Source organism: Vanellus vanellus (assembly GCF_965231255.1).
Source record: "Vanellus vanellus genome assembly, chromosome: 6".
Taxonomy (NCBI): Eukaryota; Metazoa; Chordata; class Aves; order Charadriiformes; family Charadriidae; genus Vanellus; species Vanellus vanellus.
The window spans coordinates 3,273,892-3,295,578 of NC_138911.1; the positions used below are offsets into that span (position 1 = coordinate 3,273,892).

Sequence of the window (21,687 nt, forward strand, 5' to 3'; positions counted from 1 at the left end):
TGACAGACTTGGTGGTGTAGTTGCTTTAAATAATGCGCAGCATGAAGAGATAGTCAATCGGTGTCTTCAGAGACAGAAAATAGAACCAAGTCAAGGAGTGTTTGCTGGTCTACTGCTGTTTCTTTACTTATTTGATTGGCTGGGCTGATTGTCAAGGGGGAAGTAGAATTGTCAAACAGGTATTTGTTTGGGGTTTTAACAAGTGGAAGGGAAAAGGGGAATGTCCATACAGTGGAGGTGGCGTCAAAATTCAAGCCATTCCATTATAATAAGAGAAATCTATACGCTGACGCACACCCTGCGGGTGGCCTGCATGGTGCTTTCAAAAGCCCTGCAGCTAGAGAGGGGGGGCTCTTGCCTTTTTGAGAAACGTGATGGGATGCAGTTTCTAGTTGCATGGTTCCATAGAAACTGGCGTACTTAAGAGCTACAGTGTTTTTAAATGAAGCAGCTTTGGTAACTTCTAACTCATCAGACAATTCAATAGCAAATACCCCAGGGCGAATTTAAAATTCTCATCCCTGACAGTTCTGAGACACAGGTTGGACAAACTTCTTGGCGTAGACTAGGTGTATTTAATCCTCTCTCAGTGCAGAGAAATTGTTTCTCTTTTGAGAGCTAGTCAATTGTACACTTCTTTTATTTTAACTGCCATCCTTTCTCAAGGGCATTAGGAGCATCTCAGTTTTTCCTTATTGTTTTCAAGTTAAGAGCAGTATTAAAAAAATGCAAACCCCTCCCTGCTAGCTGAATTGGGCAGTAACAAATTTTCTGTTTGCTTGCTTGCATTTTTACTCCCACAGTGAATAAGAAATTTTATGGAAATCAGTTTAATATACTTATGCAATGCCTCTCATGCATTGTTTGCAAAATCCTAAAATGCATGTTTTCAGCAAAGACAGTTTCTGCGTTTTCTTTTGTGAATGAATCGAAATGTCCATGTTTCTTCTGTCAGAGATTACCTCTCTGTCGCTATAACCTCTAGCGCAGAAAGAAGTGCTCTAGTAAAGGAACTATTTGTGAAGAGACTTAGGATCCTAGGAGAAAACTGTCCGTGACAAAAGGGCCCATGAGAAATGTCAAATTATTGAGTGTTGAAAGAGAGAAAATTAGAAGCCGAGTGTGGGAAAAGTAAATAAGTATTGAAAAGAAAGTGAACTCCGGCATGAATAGGTTGTATACAGATAAAAGATCTGGCCAAGTAACAACAACAACAAGCAATAAGTTGTTAACAGATGCTTGAACTTAATATTGAAACAGAAGAAGTGTTGATATAATTCTGTTGATATAGTTCTGTTGTATTATTGTTGGCAGAAGAAGTTAGTTTAACTTTAGGGGAAGGGTAAATTGCAGACTTTTGTTTATTTTCTCCAGCTAAAAACCTCTGCCTTGACTTTTTACCTATTTTTGTGGTGAATTTTCATCATACCATGTAAGCATGAAATCATTCAGACAAACATTTCACATGTCAAAAAAGCTATGTGTATATTTCAGTCCTCTAAACATTTCAGTCCTCTAAACTGTATTTATTACTTAAGCTCTGCAACATCAGTTTTGCACTTGGAAAAAGAGAGAAACAGAAAACGAGGTTGTCTGCACAGGAATGTCATTGTGAAATAAGATACGGAGGAAATAAAAAACCTCCCCAAACAGTAGTGAATGATCATTAGATCTCCTTTTGGGCCCTTTCTGTTTCTACCCTATGCAGTCGCTGCTGGAACTAGACTGAGCTGACCTGTAGATCACTGGAAGTGTTCACTGTCTGAGGGTTACCTTGGAATTGCCATGCGAGGCAGCTATTCTGAACAATTTCCTCCTGAAGATAAACCTACAGCAGAATATGATACAGAGATGCCAAATCTCATGTTAATTTACGTCCAGACGCCTGTTTTCTGCAGTGCTGCACAGAGATAATGGCGTGGGTCTGAAGGCAAAAGATCTCCCTTAGGGTGGTGAAGAGCCATTGGACTTAAAGTCATTTGTGAGTCCAACACTCGCTCAGACCCAGTGATTCTCAAACCCATACTGGGGACTGTGCCCCATTGCGCAGTGGTGGGCTCTGTGACTGGTGGAGAACAAAGCAAACAAAGTTAAGATACGAACTGGAAGTTGCTATTCATCCAGGGAAATAATCCAGCGGTTCTGATTGCCAGGCTTGAAAGCTAATACTAATTGATTTCTGAAGAATATATAAATTTGAGCTGCTGTATTGTCAGTTCCCAGGTAAATACTTACCTCGTTAAGATTTATTTTCTTGCACAGAAAATAAAATGGAGGTGTTTTTCTTCAATGTCCTTCTTTGCATTGGAAAATACAATATTCTGAGCAGCTATAAAAAAGGTTAGGATAACTTAAAATTAATTATTTTGCAGAAAATGGATCGATTTTGCACTAGTTTGCACCACTTGGAAGTATTTCTTACAAGTATGCAAATAGTCCGATACCACAGGACTTCATCCTCCCACCTAAGGGAAGGGTTTTTTTCCTCTTTCCTTACTGAGAACAGCAGCACTCCGTTGCCTGCTACACAGCACTGCAGTTGAAAAAGTAACAGCGGGGATTTTTGTGTGTGTGTGAATATTCCAGCTCTAATCTCTTCTGCATTAAGGGACTCTGCTTTGGACCTGGTCATTGTCAAGTGGTGTGAAAAATGTAACCTTTTTCCCAGCCATGTCTCTGCCTGCAGAATGGCCTCTTCACAGACCAGAAAATACCTTGGCCTCTAAATGTCTCCCAGAATTACTGACATTTTGCTTTAATAAATATAAATGAAGGAGCCTGGCCATGCTTGCTTGATTTCTGAGTTAAACTCAGGTGGTGTGAGCTCACTACAGTGACTGGAGATAATGACAAACCAAAAAGGGGGGGGGGGATACATTTCCTAAAAACAAGTATTACCTTAGATATTTGTGATTGCTGGTAGAATTACCCATTAGAGGAAGGATCAGGGGATTTCTGTTCTTCCTTTCAAGAATGTGCCAATACAGTATTTTCTGTCTGAGTCATCATCTCACTGTCATTGAAATTGGAAGGTGTAAGTTTTTTTCAACTTGGATTAGAGAGGGAGTGCCTTGTCTGCTCGAACACAGTACAGTTGTTATCCGGAGCGCTTATTTCCTTTTAAAACGTGAATAGTTTTATGCAACCATTAAGTGACACAGGATATGACTAGGTTAGTTACTCATAGGGATTCAGATATAATAAATAAGAAAGCAAATCGGTTTCATCATCCCCCTCCCTTGATTCTTTGGGGGGGGAGGGGGGGAAGGAAGTATTATTTTCTGCTCTCTAAAGAAACATTTTAATTCGAGCTACTCTGCAGTGTTGTAGTCAGAACCAGATACAAGTTAGTCTTAAGCCACAATTTGGAGTTCATTTTCCTATACAAACATAATGGAAACTTGTTGCATCAGGGATGAAAAGTCTATGAAGGAGAGTGACTCACCGAGATAAGAATGCATTAATATAATACAATCTATAGCATTTATGTATTTTCCTTACAGTCTGTGTACTTTAAAAGAAGGAAGTTACACACAGCACAGCTTTGTCTGCCTACCCTCAAAAATTTCATGTACTGCATTTTCCTTTTTATTTTTGAGAAGGTTCTGCTCAGAGATACAACAGAAATTAAATGACTTGCAACATAAGATCAGACCCAAACTCACCCTGTCCTATCTCCAAAATATACATACAAAGATACAGCTTTGCTGTTACTCAGCAATTTTGGAATGAGGCTTTTTAAAGCAGAAGTAGCCTGCATTACATCTTTGCCAAGTACCTGAACCTGGAAGTGATTAACTGTCATTTCTTATCCCCAAGAAGACCCAGGGATGATTACCAGCTTAGCTCTTCAGCTGTCTTTGGTCAGAGCTAAAAGACAAGTATCATAAAGATGCAGAGAAATTTGGTTTCAGATGTAAAATTCAAAAAGACAAAAGTGAAGAGGTCTAGTAGAATTTCAGAGCCGACTCTCGGTTTTACTTCTTTTGCTCTTTGAAGCGAGGAGGACGATGTAGCTGAAATCACGTTAATTTACTCTCAGGACTTTCACTGTTCCTTCCCCGTTTCCAACTCCCTCCCGCTCCCAGCAGTGCCCGAGTAGAGTAAAATACCTGAATAACTGTAGGAGCGTGGCCCAGAATCCACCAGAGTGCGGAGCTGTTTCGTTATGTGCACCATCTCTTGCTGACCTGGGAGGTTGTGCAGTACACCTGGAGCAGGCTGGCCTGCTGAGATTTATTACTTTCCCACTTGATGGTTAATTACTTGTAATTACCTACCATCTTTACCTACAGACGTATTTTGGATATTAATACATTAAGAAATGTGAGGTGCTCTTCTCATTAATTACATGCTCCTACAGGACAGAGGGAAATTCCATGCTTGTGAGCACCGTGCCGCGATGACACAGCGCTGCCGTCTGGGTTCAAGGCAGGCAGCGCCGGCAGCCCAGCCACTTACCTGCACGTCGCCTCTGGGGCTTGGGAGACTTACCTGCTGCAGAACCAGAGGGCTTGTACCACCTGGGGCCTGGCTTCAATCTTGGAAGCCGTGTGAGAGTTTATAAATCGTTCTGATCAATGTTAAAAATAAGTGTGTTCCTGGAAGAACTGTTTATTTTGGATCACCGAGGATCATGGTATTATTTGCAAGCAGTGGAAAAGGCATAGTCACCAAGCCTTCACTGATGCTGGAAAGGTCTTCGCTTTCTTACTCTGTTTTCTTCCGTTTCCTTCCAAAGGACCAAAGCTGTTCGGCTTTCGTCTGAGCACAAGACCAACAGTATTGCACCGCTTGGCAGGATGAGATTGCACATCGCTACAAAAACATTGGCAAAGGCTGCCTGCTAACCTGCCTACAGGATGGGGTCGCCTTAGGAAGTGACTGTTTCTCCTTCCAGAAAAACAACTGTGGCTGATCTGCCAGCTAACTTGGATCTGAGAACATCAGTCGAAACCCTTCCTTCCCTATTTGCACCTTTTCCCTAGTCTCCGTCTCTTATATTTCAACCAGAGAAGATGGCCACTCTTTTATTTAGAAGTAAAAATAGGGAATAATATTTCTTCTGCTCTAAGAGAGACTGCTTAACTATCTGCATTTAACTCTTGCTCTGAAAAACACTTTGTTACAAGTTTGTTCAGCACAAGCACTCTGCTAAATGTTTTGTGTTATGATTCTTTTTCTCATGAGCATAGATACATTTCCCATTTTGGCATGAATTTTCTCACCCAGGTGGTACTAAGCAAGATGAAAGCTATGACTTCAAAACCTTCAAATCTGTGTAACCAAGTTCACGTGACTGCATCGTGCCTTTGATTTTCTGAGCCCTTAATGTTGTGGAAATTAACGCAACAGTGTGCAGAACTCTACTGCTCACACAACTCATCCGCATCAACGTATTTTGGCTTTAGCTGACACTACTGGGTTATAGAAATACCATACAGTAAGTGTCACGAATTTTTATTATACGAGAAACCAATAATTCAATAAGCAATGCTTAGTCTCATGAAAGTGCACTGCAGTCAAAGGGAGTCAAAGGAAATATTTTCTTTGGCTTCAGATGGCCTCTAATCAGGTGGCATGCATGGCATTAAAAATTAAGAAGAAGCCACGTTAATAGTTACTTTCTTCTTCAGAAGGGCCTGTTGGGCTAAAAAAAAGATGGAGGTTAAAAAAAGAACTTTGGTTTTTCTCTGCTGTACTAAAAATGGCATATTGTGTTTGGTCATGGAATAAATAGTACTCAAATGTGAGAAGAATTGAACCAGAGTTCGAATGGAATCCATATAAATTTTAAGACACGGTTTCTTCAGGGGTGAAAGGAAAAAGAGTTGTTTACTCTGAAAACTTAATAGGAAACTATAAATGGACTTAAGCGATCTGTGAAACTTCTGGAGAGTTCAAACTCCTGAGGTAACAAGATGAAAAGGAAATTGATTTATTATTGCTTATTGGAAATCGCAACAGCCAAAAAGATCATTAACAGCTCAGGACCAGAGAGCACGGAGGGTTTAAAAATAGAAATGTATCTGTGCCTTCACTTGAGACTTATTCACCCTTAAGCTATTTAAGACTGCAAAATATTTGTAAGACAGTATCTTAGAAACACAATGACATGGAAATCCAGAAGATTCAGACTGGTACTGTTGACACAATAAGGTGGGTATGATTTCCTCCTCAAATGCACCAACTGAAGTTGTGTCTTTGCCACAAACTTGGAGTAGCAAAAAGCAAACAGCTTTTTTTAGCAATGGGTCAAAAATGGTCTCTGCAGCCACTGCCAGCTGTAATCTATCCTACGATTGTCTGCATTTGCTCTAGGATTAAGTAAACCGGTACAATGATTTTCCCGTTGAATACATTGATATGTTGCGGTTTGGCTTTTTTTTTTTTTTTTTTTTTTTTAATCTTTGATCAAAGCAGGGCTGGGAAATGGGGTTTTGTACCTACAATTTTGTGGCAGAAGCATGCCAAGAACAGATTGAATGCATGACACGGAGATACCGTTGTATCAATACAGAATTTAGCTGTATTTGTATGAATACAAATATTGCTATCTTTCGTCAAACCTGGCCCATATGGTACCCGTGAGTTGCATCAAGGGATGTTCAGTTATTTCTTGGTCACCTCCAGATGTCTGCTGCTCTGTACTAACTTTCTTTCCCCCCCCCCCTTCCTCCAGTGTATCTTTATTAGCATTATCCTGCCTCAAGTTTGCTATTGGCAAAACCAAAACTTGTTTCCACTTGCATCACAAATATGAAAAAAAACTTTCATGAAAGTGCCACAACCGCAGTGCAAATCTCTTTCTGGAAGGCATTATCTTCTATCTAGTGAGCTCGTATCTACTATTCTGTCTTCAAGAACTGACAATGCCAAACCAGTTACCAACTGGGCAGGGATTTACCTGCTTCTGGTTTTTGTATCCATTATCTTGGAAAAGAATTTCCACCATCTAACTAAATGTCATTAGTTTGAGCATTAGTATTTTCTGGCTAGAAAGACAGAATTGTATGAAGCCTCACACTTTGCCATCTCACAGAACACCTAAATGGGAGAAGGAGAAAAAATTGGAAATGGCAAGTCAGGTTCTGAGCTCAGGTTGGCTTGTACATGTCTCACAAGGCAATAAAAATGTGATCCACACAGCGTAGCCTTTGAGCTACTTCCTTTCAGGGCTACATCTGGCAAGACCCAGTCGAAGGAATTCCTGAGTTTCATTCCTTTAGTTTTACCATTTCATTTTTTTCTTAATAACGAATACATTTTTCAATTTAAATGAACAAACCAAGTAGCATTCTTCCTCAAGCCCATTTCAAATGTCTTAATGAAGAGCTCTTACACCTTACATTCTGCTAAATACCTAAGACTAACGTCATCAGAAAATTAAAGCTCCCAGGATACAATCCATCGCTTAATATTCAATGTCTGTGGTACAGCCATCTGCGTCTGTGCTAGAAGCCAAACCTCCCCTTGCGCTCACACAGACAGATGCATCTTAGGTGGGATTCACTTAATCTCCAAGTGGGTATCTAGAGCAGCCGGAACCCAACATTTACCTTCTACGTTGTTAGGAAGATGTCTAGAAATGAAGTAGTCAGTACCTGCAAACAAATCTCAGTTCTGGCCTCTGCTGTCCAAGTACACAAGGAGCACTGGAAAGGGAGTCGCAGATCCAGTTTTAGGCAAACTGTAACACGAATTACTGTGGTTTTCAAATGGAACAGAACTTGTAGTTGGAGACTCAGAGCACAAGGAGGGTTGGGAACAGAACCTGTCCCACAGGAGAAACTCTTGCATATTTAAGTTTATTTCAAGTAAGTGTTCAAAGGAAAAAAAAATCCCACGAACTGAAACAGATTTAGTATATATTTGCTTTTCTTAAAAAATGATTCCATGAAAGAGTTTTATAGTTATCTAAGTAGTAATACAGTTTTTATATACAAAATTCCATTTTCAAACAATTTACTGTACAAAAGAAAGTATAAGCAACTGTTACTATTTCATGATTTCAGCAAATAATGAAAAATTCTGATAAGTATGTGTTCAGGATACAGTTCTACCATTTACAGGAATGTCAGTATTAAGTTGGGAATATAAGTATTTACAGATGAAATTCCCTTCAAGGGAGTTCCCCTAAGATTTCTCTTCAGAATAGGTAGTTCATGTTTGGCTTGCTTCTGGATCTTTTGGGCTACCATGGAATGAGAGGAAGAACACTTTTTCAACAAGACGTACGGACAGAATTCTGCTTGATTTATTCCCACTCACAGTCCTATTGCAGTCAGTGGGCCTGATCTGGTAAACACTTACTACCGGGCATAATGCTAATTGTGGGAATAAATCAGGCAGGATTTGGCCCTACAGGAGTAGGCCATCATAAGATACAAATTTTAAAAATAATAGTGACATTCCTGCAAGTCAAAATACAACAGAAACAAGAGTTAACAAAATATAAGCCCTTTATTAATAAAAATCTTTGGTTGGATCAATATTTTAAATAAGCTTCAAGAATATTTGGTTAATACCATTTTCTTTCTTCCACATAATTTCTTTTCTGGTACCTTCTTTGGACAGACTACAGAAAAATATCAAGTTTATCACATACTTTAAAACAAATAAATATATCAAAAGCTAAATATGGCCTTTTTTTAAGTTCTAGCATTAATCTTTAAATTAGTTTGGCAGAGAAAAAAGGAAAAAAAGAAATAACTAACTTCTCTTGAAAACACTCTTCTGACGTTTGGTTTTGTAACAAACCATACAGTAGTTAGACTTTAAAGAAATCTTTCATTTTTATTTTATTTTTCCATTTTATATTTGCAATGCAAGTGCCATGGACAAGACAAAGCAATAAAAGAAATGAGGTTAATTGCACCAATATTATTTTGAAGTGCAGTTTCTCAATTGACAAAGCAAAACTAAAATGTACTATGCTTAAAAAGAGTTGTACTGATGGGATTTAGCTAGGCATCGTAAGTAAGGATTTTAGACTTATACTTTAAGGAAGCTCCTTGTACAAAAGATAGCGTATTTTAAGACAAAAGAAAAGTCCTGTAACTAACTGAAGGTCTGGTCCTGTAGCCCCAGCGCAGGCAAAACTTCCACTGAAGACAGTAAGCGGGCCACATTTTGGATTTACTCCTCCGGGACAGCCTCTGGGAAATGCCATTCAACAGTAGAAAGTCTGCGGGAGCAACTGGCTGTGAAAAAGGGGTGCAGACTCCTTTCTCCTGCAGAGGATGGAGGGCTACGGAGAAAAACCTGGCTACGACCGGGATGTGCTAATCCAACGGGAAAAAGGGCATTTCCTCAGCAACAACGGTGTCCGAGTACTAGGCAGGGCAGTGCGAGTCACTGTAGCTCCACGTGTGCTCATTAATTCAGGGCATTTAACAAAATGCTCTGTGATCATCTACCTGCTGGGAGGAGCTCCGAAATTGTGCTGCTGCTGCCTGGCCGTGAGCAAGGAGCCGCTGGGGGACTGCTCAACCACAGCCGATGCAGCCTGGGGCACTGAGGTAGCTTCATCCACATCAGTCGTTCATCGGTTAAAAAAGAACTTTTCCAGATCGACTTTTCTGATGTTTCTGAAGAGAGCAGTGCCCCGGTGAAGGTCTCAGGGACACAGCAGATTGCCACAAGTGCCCCACGCACCTGCGTGACTATAAAGCTCAGCAGGAGCTCTGCGTCTTTCAGACCTGCGGGTTCAAACACTGACGTCTGCCAGCAGAGCTAAAGCCTGTCTGGGAAAGCAAGTCAGTCTGGTAGGCTTTACGCGGTTTCTCTCCTGCCAAAAGGAATACCAGGGCACACTCTAAAGCTGATTTTGCATATACATTATTCTAGTTACCCCATGGACCTTCAAGCCTGGGGTTCCAAAAATATTTTAAATTAGTAGTATAATTATTACTTAAAATTTACCTTGATTTATTTAGTTAATTAATAGGCTATGGTCAAATTCTCAGAGAATATCTCTATCAAGATGTACTAAGTACCTGCATTTATTAATGCACACCGACGTCAATAGTGTTATCTAACAATGAAATATAAAAATTCCCTGCATTACTGCTTGTGCAAAAGAAAAAACATCAACATTATCAGAAATAGAACGTGGTCCTCCATATTTGTAAGAAGAGCATTTCTCACAAAGATGGGAGCAAAATGGCAGCACATCCTTCAACATGCACCAGGTTGTCCGTTAATTGAGTCCTGCCCTTTACGCGATGGCTTGTGTACCAGCGGAATGCCCCGACGTACTCAACTCCCTCCTCTTCTATACATCCAGAGGATACGAATGGCAGGAGGACAAGCTCCCGCTGCGGCTCCTGGAGAGTCTGGGGCTGTGATTGTTACAGTTTTCACCTTTTTTCTTGTCCTTGTCTTTCCAGGTTTCTAGCATTTGCAGCTTCCCTTGCTCTTCTCTCATGAAGACCTCCACCATGAGAACTTTCTCTTTATGAATCTGCTGACTAATGTCCTTGGGAATGTCTGGGATAATCCAGTCAACAAAGTCACTCATAAACATGACCAAGTTCTGAAAATGAAATTGTGAGAAAATCTCAGCAAGGTCAAATGAAAGGATGACCGTAGGGGAAGGGGCTATTTTTGGTGTACTTAGGAAGAGAAAATGAAGAAAGGACAATATTTGAGTTGGGCTCAACGGCATGTCGCAAGCCTGATACCCAGCCAAATTCACCTCAACTTCTCGTTCCTGCTAGAAGTAGAGAAAAATGACAGGCACAGATTGCTATGATTTATATACAAATACTGTCACAGCCACTTAGAAATCCCGAGGAAATACTGCTGTTGATAAACGGCTTACAAGTTTTACATCAGAAAAGCAGAAACAAATAACAAGAGGTAAAATGATGAAAGTTGGTAAGGTACATTCCAATGAAATGTTTCTGATTTAAAGACCTTGATTCAATGAAAGGGAGGTCTTTCACAAAAATATACCTATTTCGTCACAAAGTAAAATGGAATAAAAATTTTGGAGCAAGTTGTTAAAACGCTTGTGTCACAATAACCAGCGTCACTGTTGTGATCAAATAATGTTATTTAGTGAAAAATTACAAGATTTTGCCTTCTTGTTCAGGTGCGAGTTAAATTCTAGCTGCGAAAACTTTGGAAATTTCATTTCTTGGGTAGGTCTAGAAATGAGTTTGGATGAAATTTATGCTGCTTCAGTGAATTTGTTGATGTCCTACTGGAGAAATTGGTGGGACCTAATTAGTATCAGCCTTGTGCTTTGCTGCTCACTAAGGTCATTAAGTTGCTTCTGCACCAAACCAGTTCAGGGAATCCCTGGGGATGAATTTTTCCACTGGGGATATGCCTGGGCCTGGGTGGGTAGAAGGAAGAGGGTGAATGAGGATGGGCAAATTTCTTTGCTTTACCAGAAAACAGCTGAGGAAGAAGGTAATTTCATTGGCCTAATAACTTGTTTCCAAAGGTGACTTGCTTTATGTTGCTGAAGAAATACCATAACTTTGTTTCTTTCTCGTATAAAAGGTGCCTGCAGTATGAACCTACCTGGAAAACTATCACAAATGCTAATCTTGCTGCTAGGACAGCCCAGAAATCCTTTGAAATGTCATACTTGTTTTCAGACCAAGGGGGTTCTCGATAATCTTTGTATCTGCAAAACAAGACTCGGTAAATCAGTGCTGTCATTCAGAAATTTTAGCACCATGAGGAATTAATACCCAACAGTCGAACAGTAAATCGAACCGTCTAAAAGCAAGTTCACTATTACAGCATGACACTGTAGTAACCTCTCAGAAACAAGACACAGCTCAAAGCCTCCCACAGCCTTCAGGGTTTACTCAAAATTAAAGGTCTTTAATCTTAATGCCCTCTGATTAGTACAAACAAAATCAATTCTGCATAAAGATGAAGTAAACTACACAGCTCAGATAATTTACTTTCTTTTAAAATTGGTAAAAAATCCCCAAACATATATTTTTCAGACTAATTTTAAAGACAAAAATACTGATCTTGGATCCATAGAGTGTGTTATGCTATGTGGTATTCTCCTTGTTCAGGATTAGCAAAAGCTCGCAGCTAAATTTTGCTATATAGAGAGGTGAGAATTTTGCCTAAGCTATGGCTTATGGCTTACAGAAAATCTATGAGCTCATCAACCATAACTTGTTAGAAAAGGGGCCAAAAAAAAAAAAAACCTTAAATTTAAAACCACAGCATCTTGTCAGTGTTTTGAAAGAAACAGGGCTCCGCATTTTCAAATGATTTTAAAACCCCCTGAAATATGGAAGAAATGATGGGATGGGAAGAAGAAAGAAGCTAGAAAGCAAATAAACCTGGCATTTTTGTATGGGACCATGGCACTAACACTTCTGTTCTCCAAGTTCTGTGTTAAAACCACGTTTGACAACCTCGTTTATCCTGGGTCCAAACATGGCCACTAGGAAACCAGGAGAAAGTAAAAGCAAGCAAAGCTAATACATATGCAATTTTGGTTGTTTTTTTCTTTCATCTTGAGTGGTTTTTCTATTCAGCAGTCATTTCAGCAGATTAGCTTGCACTATGCAAATTTATAAGGAATATAAAATAAAAAATAATACAGTTATAAAGGTTTGGTTTTTTCCTCGTCACTTTGTGTATTTTTTTTCAGTATGTGTATACCAAAGTCATTTTTCTTTGTTTGCTCCCCTGCAATGTCGCTTTCTTCCTTGTCCTCCTCTTCCCCTTCCTACCCCCGCTGTCCCCCTTTCACTCTTGTTGGTCTGAGTGCTTTTGCTGTTATATTTGGCTTTGGTCCCCAATTCTAAGCATTAAAACCTTTGTTTTGAAGATGCTGCGTATCTAAGGAAGCCTAGGCAAAGCACTGACCTAGACTGCTTCACAAGCTGAAATGTGCAACAATAATTTTCCTTTAAAAATGAAACTAGTATGTAGAAATCGTTAGAGGCATGCAGGTTTCCTGTACAATGACACTTTAAGTGGGTCTTAAGTTCCAGTGCAGATAAGGCCGCTATTAATCTCACCAGGAATTGCTACAGAAACTGGACAAAAAAGAGAGGTGCACTGTGAAGTCACAGTCATTATATCAAGTAGCATATGATACAGCAACATGACATCACAGTTAGATCGATTCATTCCCTTAAGCATCATTGTGCTGCTTATCATTATGTATCACCTTTCCTGAAAAAGGGAATACATAAAAATCTTTGCATGGACAAATACAGAATTTAACAATGCTGATCTCTATTTCCCAGAATAAGCAGTGCTTCACATTCAGGTGTTGTGGTTGCTTAATACGTAAGCTGAGACGTTCAAGGCAATGGATCCATCTGATATAAAAGGCTATGAAGGTGCTGAAAAAGTATTGAAAATACAAGGGAATGGAAAAATTCGCCCCATTCTTTGTCAGCTGTGAAAACACTTAAAGTTAGTTATCACTCAAGAGAGTACCTGCATATCTGAACCTCGTAGCCAAGATCCATGGGGTCGTTTGGAGCTGTTCCTGCTTGAAAATCGCTGACATTAAAAGAGGATAGTGTATGGTTCACGAAGCCATGCATGGTGCCATTCTCACTGTACATATACAGGTACACGAGGCGTGGAATGAAGTCGGATGTGAATGAGATCACAAATGCCTAAGCCATAAGAGTAAAGAGTGAGCACAATATTCAGGCAGTGGTTAAGTTAATCATAGAATCATAGAATGGTTTAGGTTGGAAAGGACCTTGAAGATCATCGAGTTCCAACCCCCCTGCCATAGACAGGGACACCTCCCACCAGCCCAGGTTGCCCAAGGCCACGTCCAGCCTGGCCTTGAACACCTCCAGGGATGGGGCCCCAACAGCCTCTCTGGGCAACCTGTGCCAGTGCCTCACCACCCTCACAGGGAAAAACTTCCTAATGTTCAATCTGAACCTGCCCTCTTCCGGTTTAAAGCCATTCCCCCTCGTCCTATCGCTACATGCCCATGTAAAAGGTCCTTCCCCAGCTCTCCTGTAGGCCCCCTTTAGGGACTGGAAGGCATATTAATAATATACTCGAGTACGTCTCGCCCAAACAACTCGCGCAACTTCTGAAAACAAGGAGGGAGAAGACTGCAGCCCACGGGGCCCTAAAAACAGAGCATTCCCTGCTGCAACAAGGGAGTATTTACTGCTTACTCTTCCGAGTTGCAGGATATCAGATGGAGGAGTTCCACCCCCACTGAGAGTTCTACGTGGGTAACAACTCAAATTCCCCAGAGAATGGAGCTGCCGTACTCCCCAGCGCCAGAGGAAAGCAAAACACAGCGCTGCTTCCCCGCTCCCCAGTCACAGCTTGTCCCCGATGCATTGTATAAGGTCCAACCGATGGATTTCCAAATACTTTTCTGTTCTGTAAACAACTGACAGTGAATCGACTCTTTAAATTGTCATTGCATTGCAAAAGGCCATTAATTGTATGTGGCTTTTAACTCCATCGAGATAAAAGGACGAGCAGACCGAGCCCAGTTTTATTTTTATGGTCACCAAAATTGCATTTTATTTGGTTATTTAAAAAGGTTTTCTGAAAACATCACACACAAAATGCAAGACAGCCAATTCAGCCGAGTTCTTAATAACTTTAGCCTTTCTCATTTATCATTATTATGGAACATTCTCACTGGCATAAATCTCATGTACATGTGGAACACACACAGTACAGAATGTTTTACTTATTTGATGATAAAGGGGGGTAGTACATGGATCAAAGAGGGAAAAATAACACTGGATAATCACAAAGAGAGACTGCATCGAAGAAAAGAGAAAAAAAATACAGAAATTATTTCCAAAGGAAAAGAGGAGAAATGGTAAAGACAATTTAAGGCAGCATACCAAATAACCCAAAGAATGGTTTGGCCATAGCACAACAGACACCTGTGGGCAAAGCGAAGGGACTTCCAGTCTGGATAATGGTGGATAAAAACCCAGGGAGGGGGCCCACGGGCGTGTGGCCGTGACCTCTACACGGCCCCTGTTTTGCTGCATTGCAAACACGTTTTCAGCTTGTCATGCAACTTTTTTCTCATCCTTCCCCGGGTGGGGTGCAATGAAGATGATCATGTGGGTGTCTATTCATACAGAATATTTGATAAGTCCACAGATGAATATATAAGGTATGCTACTATCCAACTTCACTGTTGAAGTAAACAAAAAAATATTTTCACAGATTTTCAGAACTATCTGAGTGAGAGCAATGCAGTTCGAGGACAGATTTTCAACAGAGGGACACCGCGCTCTGATGAGCTGAACTAATTCACAGCCAGATGAGTACCTGACCCTAAAAAGGGCACTGAAAATACATCATCTTAGTGCCAGTGTTTCAAAAGAGCAAAAGTAAGCAGCTGCGGTCTTATTTGTTTGAAGGGCAAAACTGGTTTATGAAAACATTCTGGAAAAAAGCTGCAATGACTACTTACTATTTTATATTATTGCTACTCGTATTACAACTTGAAAATAAACACTGCATCCGATTCTCTAATATTTCAGGAAATTTCTAAGTCATATACTATCACTTCATTTGAAGGGATTTATGCTGGAATAAAACTAATGGAGCAGAATGGAAAAGCCAGCCTATTGAATTAAAATTTTATTCGTGCCAAATTACTTACATTTATTATGACAGCAAGCTTTCCAATACCCCTGAGGATATTATACCAGATTCCTACAGAACGAGACAAACATGTAAATGCTGTTCCAGTCGTTAGTTAGATAAATAACATTTTTAGTTAACAGTGTTAGAGTACTTATGACTGTGCTGAACTAGAGTTGTATTTTAAATAAAAAAAGAACAAATTATAAGACATTAAATTAATGACCGTTAGACAAAGGGAGCCCAACTCTGTCTTCCAAAGCCATGTTTAGGCACCTATTTTTTTTGAGATTTTAAGCTAAAAGCTTCTTTGAGGAAGTGGTGGGCAAATGTGAGACAGAAGAATGCTGGCATAGGTAGAAAAGAAAAACATCAGGACATTTCATTCAAACTTCCCAAATGCTTGAGGAGAAAAAAGAAAACTACAGATAGGGAGCTGGAACCTCCGCATACATGGTGCAAACATACTGGTATACCAGTTGTAAGGATCTGGATCTGTCTCTACACCTTCTCGTCACTATTTATCCTACCTCAGCTTCGAGAAAGCCAAGATCCAGTGGAGCCACTCAATGGGATTTTTCCATTTGCATCTGGAAACCATATAGATACGGGTTTCCTCAGCAAGGTCTCTGTGCATACAAAATGTGGTGCCAACCAGCCCCATACTGACTCAGGTTCAACCCCTCTGGATTTACTCTGAGGATGATGCATGATGTCCCACAGATCTGCGCCTTCCCCATGGAAAAGCTTCTCTGATGTCTACACAAAGTGTAGGTTTAGTGCACGTGGTTGCGCACCCTTGTGCCTGGCCTCTCTAACAGTCTCCTGGTCATTACTGACAGCTTGGAGATTTCTCCTTAGTTGAAGTCTTGATGGTAAAATCCAGTGCTGCTACCAGATCCATGTGGTTACAGCCCTGAGGAGCCACTCTCCTACTCTGGGTCTGAAAAGGTAGGAAGATGTAGGCGGCTTTACACAGGGTGACATCCCTGGAAGACGACTCCGGCCTGGCTGAAACCTTTGCTTAGTAACTAACTCATACTTCATATAGCTTTGGTCTTCTGGCACAGCATACACAGGCAGCCTGGACGGAGCACAGAACTGAGCTTCAGGAATAGATATTACCATACCAGTGGAAGCAGAGATAGACCTCTGCGTGCTGCCAGTGGTTACCATTGCTGTTAGCAGGTGGGACCTTCTCTCTCTCCTGATTCTGCTGATGCCTGCCCTAAAAACTTGTCTGGTTCGTCTGTAGCCATCTCACAATCTCTGACTTTGGGATGTCTGAAAGAAGTGAGGTTCTTTCACCCACAAGAGCGGGACTGAATTGCAGTAAATTGCAATTAACACCCTCTCAAAAACAAAGCCAAAAACACCACAAAAAAAAAAAGAACAAGCAGCCCCCTAACATCTCCACCAGCAACCTTGGCCCGCAGCATCAAATGAGGCAGCTGCAAAACACCCCAAAAGCAGTGTCATGGTAAAGGCAACAGCGTGACAAAACACAACGTGTTCTTCAACTCTAGGATGATCCTAGGGCACAAGGATGAGCCCAAGGAAAAACTCTGCTTGCACAATTCCAGAATGAACCTGCCGACTGGTTCTGAACACAAACAATTATTTTAATGACTTTTTTACTCGTAAGTAACCAGCATTTGGAAGAAATAGCTTCCTTGTTACATACACCCGTAGCTGTTAGCCCCCCGCAGTAAGGGGAGGATCGCTCTGTTGTCACTGTACAACCGCAGAGCCCCACTCCAGCTAGATTCACTGCAGCTTTCAAGCTTCACCCTTCTGACATTCGTGCTGAGTAGGGACGAAGGGATACATTTACCCACAGACTTTTGAGTCATCTCTCATTCCCAAGTGTGTTTCTCCAGCCCAGTCCTCGGTTATTAAGTGCAGAAATTTTTGCTTCTGCAAGAAAACTACATTGCCAGGAAGAGCGGTTGATGTGCAGAACCACAGAACTATTTCACTATTGTATTGATCATTTTGATTTGAAAACTGATATCGTTTACTTAATAAAATATTTATCTGAATTTAAAGCGCTGATCTTTCTATTTTAAAAGTAAAGGCTCGATAAGTTATGACAGTTCACAGTTAAGCCACAGTCTAACGTTTTGAATTTTCCTATAAATATCTTCCTGTTAATGAAACTAACTCAGCAAAATAATATCCTGCCATCAATACAGGAATAAACAAACAGGGATAACAATAGCGCTCTGCACTTACCTATATCCTTTGCTCTGACTGCTACCGGTCTCCTCAGCTCAGTAACAAACTTTTTTGCATCTAGACGGATTTCAATGATGTTGTTCAGCAAAGCAAACAAAGGCGCCAGCGGGAAGGATGCCACGAACAACGTTACAAACCCAAACTGAATAACTGAAAAGAAAAAGAAACCATTTCAATGACTGGGGTCAGTATTTATTGGACGCGTACATCACCATGTCAGTGCCACCCCCCCAGATTCTAAGACGACGACACGTGCTGGGAGACTAAATCAACATTTTCTGTCTCAGACATGGTTTGCCTGACCACACTACGCAGTGGAAATTATGAAATCTGAATTAAGTAACTTATTTCCAATGTAGGGTGCAATCGATGATAAAATATGCCTCACAATCTCAAGTTTATGCCGTTTAATCATTTGCATTTGAAACTTGACAGTGACATGTCACATGGCTTGAAAGGAAATATCGAAAATACAGTGCTGAAGAAAGGGCTGATGAACAGCCGAGAGCACAATTCCTCCCTGAAGCAGCCAGCAGCCGGCTGAAACATGCTGCAGTCTGAGACTATACACTTTAATAATTAAGTTATGCCCCATATCCACTGTCCACTGAATCTACAGTTCAAAAACCTCAGCTCTCCATCCCAATTAGTCAGAATAATTATGGTTTAAAATGCTGGTGGAAAGAAGCTTTCCACCTCACTCACTCATTTCCATATATTCAGGAGTAAGTCCAGCGAAAGGCTCCAGGTTATAGTCCACTTCATAACGTTGCTTTTTTTTCATGTGCTCTTCATGGTCTAAAGAACGCCGACGCTTTAATTTCATGTATCGTATGAATTTCTTCATTTTTCTGGGGGAAATGGAAATGCTTCAGTTAGCATGCCATTCTGGCCACAGTCCCCGTTTTTCAGTTATTTTACATTAACAGACACAATAAGCTCCATACCTATTTGCATAAGAACTGTGCAAGAGCCACGATACACTAAAAGTATCAGGGATCGGCGTGTACAGGTACCGAAACACGGTTATAATTGAATCGTGTGTTCAGTATTGCACCTCTTGCTAAGGAGTAAGAAAGCTATATATCGCCTAACACTTTTCAAAGCCATCTGCACCGCTGGGTGCAGGTGCAGTGAGGACGCAGGTATTTGCAATGCAGCGGGCATGGGCTTACTGCAAAAATCTTGCAGGTAGCCTGCGAACCACGTTCATGTCAGGGGGCAGTGGATGCACAGTGTATTGCACACACCTTAAAAAAAAAAAAAAACAAAACAAACAAACAAAAAAAAAACAAACGAAAAGTTGCTACTTACGGGATTCCAATCTCAAATAAATTGTTCTGGATCAGCTGCTTGCCCAACATGATAATACTGAGCTGGATACACAACTCCATTAAACAACCGCCCGGAGCGCACTAGAGCGGACAGAGAAAATGTCAGTGAGAACATGTGGTGCATCCCCGTGGCAGGGGCAGACGGTGCTCCCACCCGCCACGATCACAGACAGGGTAAAATGCAATTACCTCTTCCATTCGGAAAGAATGGAAAATGTAGACGTAGTCTCCTGGACGTCCAACAAACCTAGGGCACAACAGTTATAAAAATATGTATGAAGTTTATAATTTTATTTGAATATAAAATTAATATATACTTTTTATATTTGATTCCTAAAATCATTTATGTCAAACTCTATGCCTTTGAGTGGGACCACCTAATGTTTAGTCCTGAAAAAGTGAATGAAAAAAATTAACTTTGGTTTTGTTTTAAAGAGTAAGTCCTGTTTACTGAGGAAACAACTCAGTAAAACTGCAGCCGTGTGTCCTACAATATTATAAGGCACATCTTGGCCGAAATCCTCTAAGGTAATTCTCATTTCTGTTGCATTAGCCGGAACACGCCACATGGAGTATTTACTTTAGCCTTGTGCTTTCATGCTGGTTGCAAGAAGAGAGATGATACTCGCTACGATAGAAGGTTGAGAGTGGTAAATAGACAACGGCAAATAGCCTGATGGGGGATTGTATCTGAACATACGGAATTATCTTAACGTAATGGCTTTAACAACTTTGAAACAGCGGAGTACCAGGTCCCCGCTTTATCCCATGAGGCTGCAGAGGTTTTGGGTCAATACAGAGGAGTTTTTAAACTAGATTTACTTTATCATCCAACTGTGGTCTTAGCTCAGCTACAGCTGTCTCATAAGCCACGAGCTGAGACCCTGAACAGCCTTTTGCATTACTCACCGGCCTTTGAAAAAAGCGACGTAGAAAATGGGGGTGTAGGCATTGACAAATTTCAGCAGGAAAGCCTTAAAAATCAGCCGCTCTTCAAAATTCTTGTCAGTTTTTGGCACCTCTGGAACCAATGTGACACGAATAAGAAAGGTTAAGGAATTATCCTACCTGCAACGTTTCAAGACGTTGTAAATGTGGAATTCTGAAAACATGAGCCAAATATCAGCAAAATATATACATATTAAAGTGATGTGGCCTCACTGAGGTAAGTGGTCAATCTGCTGAGGATCCCACTGTTCAGTTGTGTTACAACAGTAATTCCATTTTCATTCCACATCTGGCGACCTCTGTGACAATCATTTGCAGATGGATAAGAACTTATCCGAAAAGATTGCTGGACCTTTTGTCACTGATGTGTTTTTGGAAAGGATTCAAAATTTCTTTTTTCTACAGTGGATTTTTTTTTTTTTTTGCACTCACAGTTTTGTATTTTTTGACATGTCTTATGCCAAATAAAAAATGGCAGAAAATGAAAATGGTAATTGTGATATAGAGGAGTGAAGTCCAAGATTAGGCATAGGAATTTCTGCTGTATTCTGTATCCCCATCACCCATAAGTGGATTAGTGATTAGTACTACAAGCGTTGAAAGAAAAATTTAAAAAATAAAGCTGAATCCATGTGCACTTTGATACTTCTAAGTAGCTGGTTAGAATTTGAGCCACACATATGGAATTCCTGGGTTTGCTCACCACTTTGAAGTTAAGCACAAAAGCCAGTCGTTTGGGTCCTCTCATTTAAAATCATTCTAGCAAACATCAGGTGAGAATTTAAACCTACCGATCTGAGTTAGCCACCTTGCGATGCAGCCGTACACTTCATCCAGGATGATGATGACGACCAAATTGATAATGACGGCGGTGGCAGTGACGGTGACCCTAACGCTTGACCGGCCCGAGGGAGTTGAACTGATTGCCAGCGCTGCTGCGGTCGAGATCCTGTATATGATGACTCCAAACACTATAGCGAATGTCAGTCCAACCTGCAAGTAAGAGTAGAGCAGCCTCTTAGGAAAGATTTAACTATAAATACTTCGCGCGGGGACTTAGCGATGACCTTAAAAAGGGGATCTCTGGGCCACATCTCAATTCCACCCAATTCTGCATTAAGGCTCCCAATCATTTGGATGAACTATGGGAAAAGATCCTCTTTTGCTAGTAATTCGATCATCACGTGAAAAAACTGACACAATGATGCCACAATCACTTGCAAAAGGCTTTTTTTAAAGGCACCTAAATGTAAACTAGCTGCTCATATTAAAAGTATTAGTAGGTTTCCTTTCAGCCCTAACAGCAACAGCATATATACGTGATATTTGCTGTATTGTAAAAGAAAGGCAGGGTTGAAGCAGAGAGGAGTATTTTAGCTTGAGTATGCACACAAGCCTTCAAATACCCTGCTCAGGCTCACTATGCTGCCATAATCCCAAACTGAAATTCAATCTGATTAAATCAACGCTCTTCCTGGCAATGTAAAGGTGCATAAAATCTTACTCAATTTTTCATTGCTTAAATAGAGGAATAATTTAAAACGTGATTCTTATAAGGCACCGATTCTTC

At 40.6% G+C, this 21,687-nt stretch overlaps 1 protein-coding gene across 1 annotated transcript in view; it reads right to left on the reverse strand.

The window, feature by feature from the left end:
• Nucleotides 1–7,795: 7,795 nt before the first annotated feature.
• The window catches only part of ANO1 (anoctamin 1), an 83,726-nt gene continuing 69,834 nt past the window's right edge, over nucleotides 7,796–21,687 (reverse strand). The window contains exons 17-26 of the mRNA XM_082484815.1: nucleotides 20,909–21,110; nucleotides 20,079–20,190; nucleotides 19,359–19,416; nucleotides 19,150–19,250; nucleotides 18,541–18,686; nucleotides 17,833–17,985; nucleotides 15,617–15,669; nucleotides 13,438–13,622; nucleotides 11,536–11,641; nucleotides 7,796–10,537 (exon numbers count right to left, since the gene is read on the reverse strand). Coding sequence (XP_082340941.1) covers nucleotides 10,277–10,537; nucleotides 11,536–11,641; nucleotides 13,438–13,622; nucleotides 15,617–15,669; nucleotides 17,833–17,985; nucleotides 18,541–18,686; nucleotides 19,150–19,250; nucleotides 19,359–19,416; nucleotides 20,079–20,190; nucleotides 20,909–21,110 — 1,377 coding nt within the window. The 3' untranslated portion in view covers nucleotides 7,796–10,276. The remainder of the gene's footprint in view (nucleotides 10,538–11,535; nucleotides 11,642–13,437; nucleotides 13,623–15,616; nucleotides 15,670–17,832; nucleotides 17,986–18,540; nucleotides 18,687–19,149; nucleotides 19,251–19,358; nucleotides 19,417–20,078; nucleotides 20,191–20,908; nucleotides 21,111–21,687) is intronic.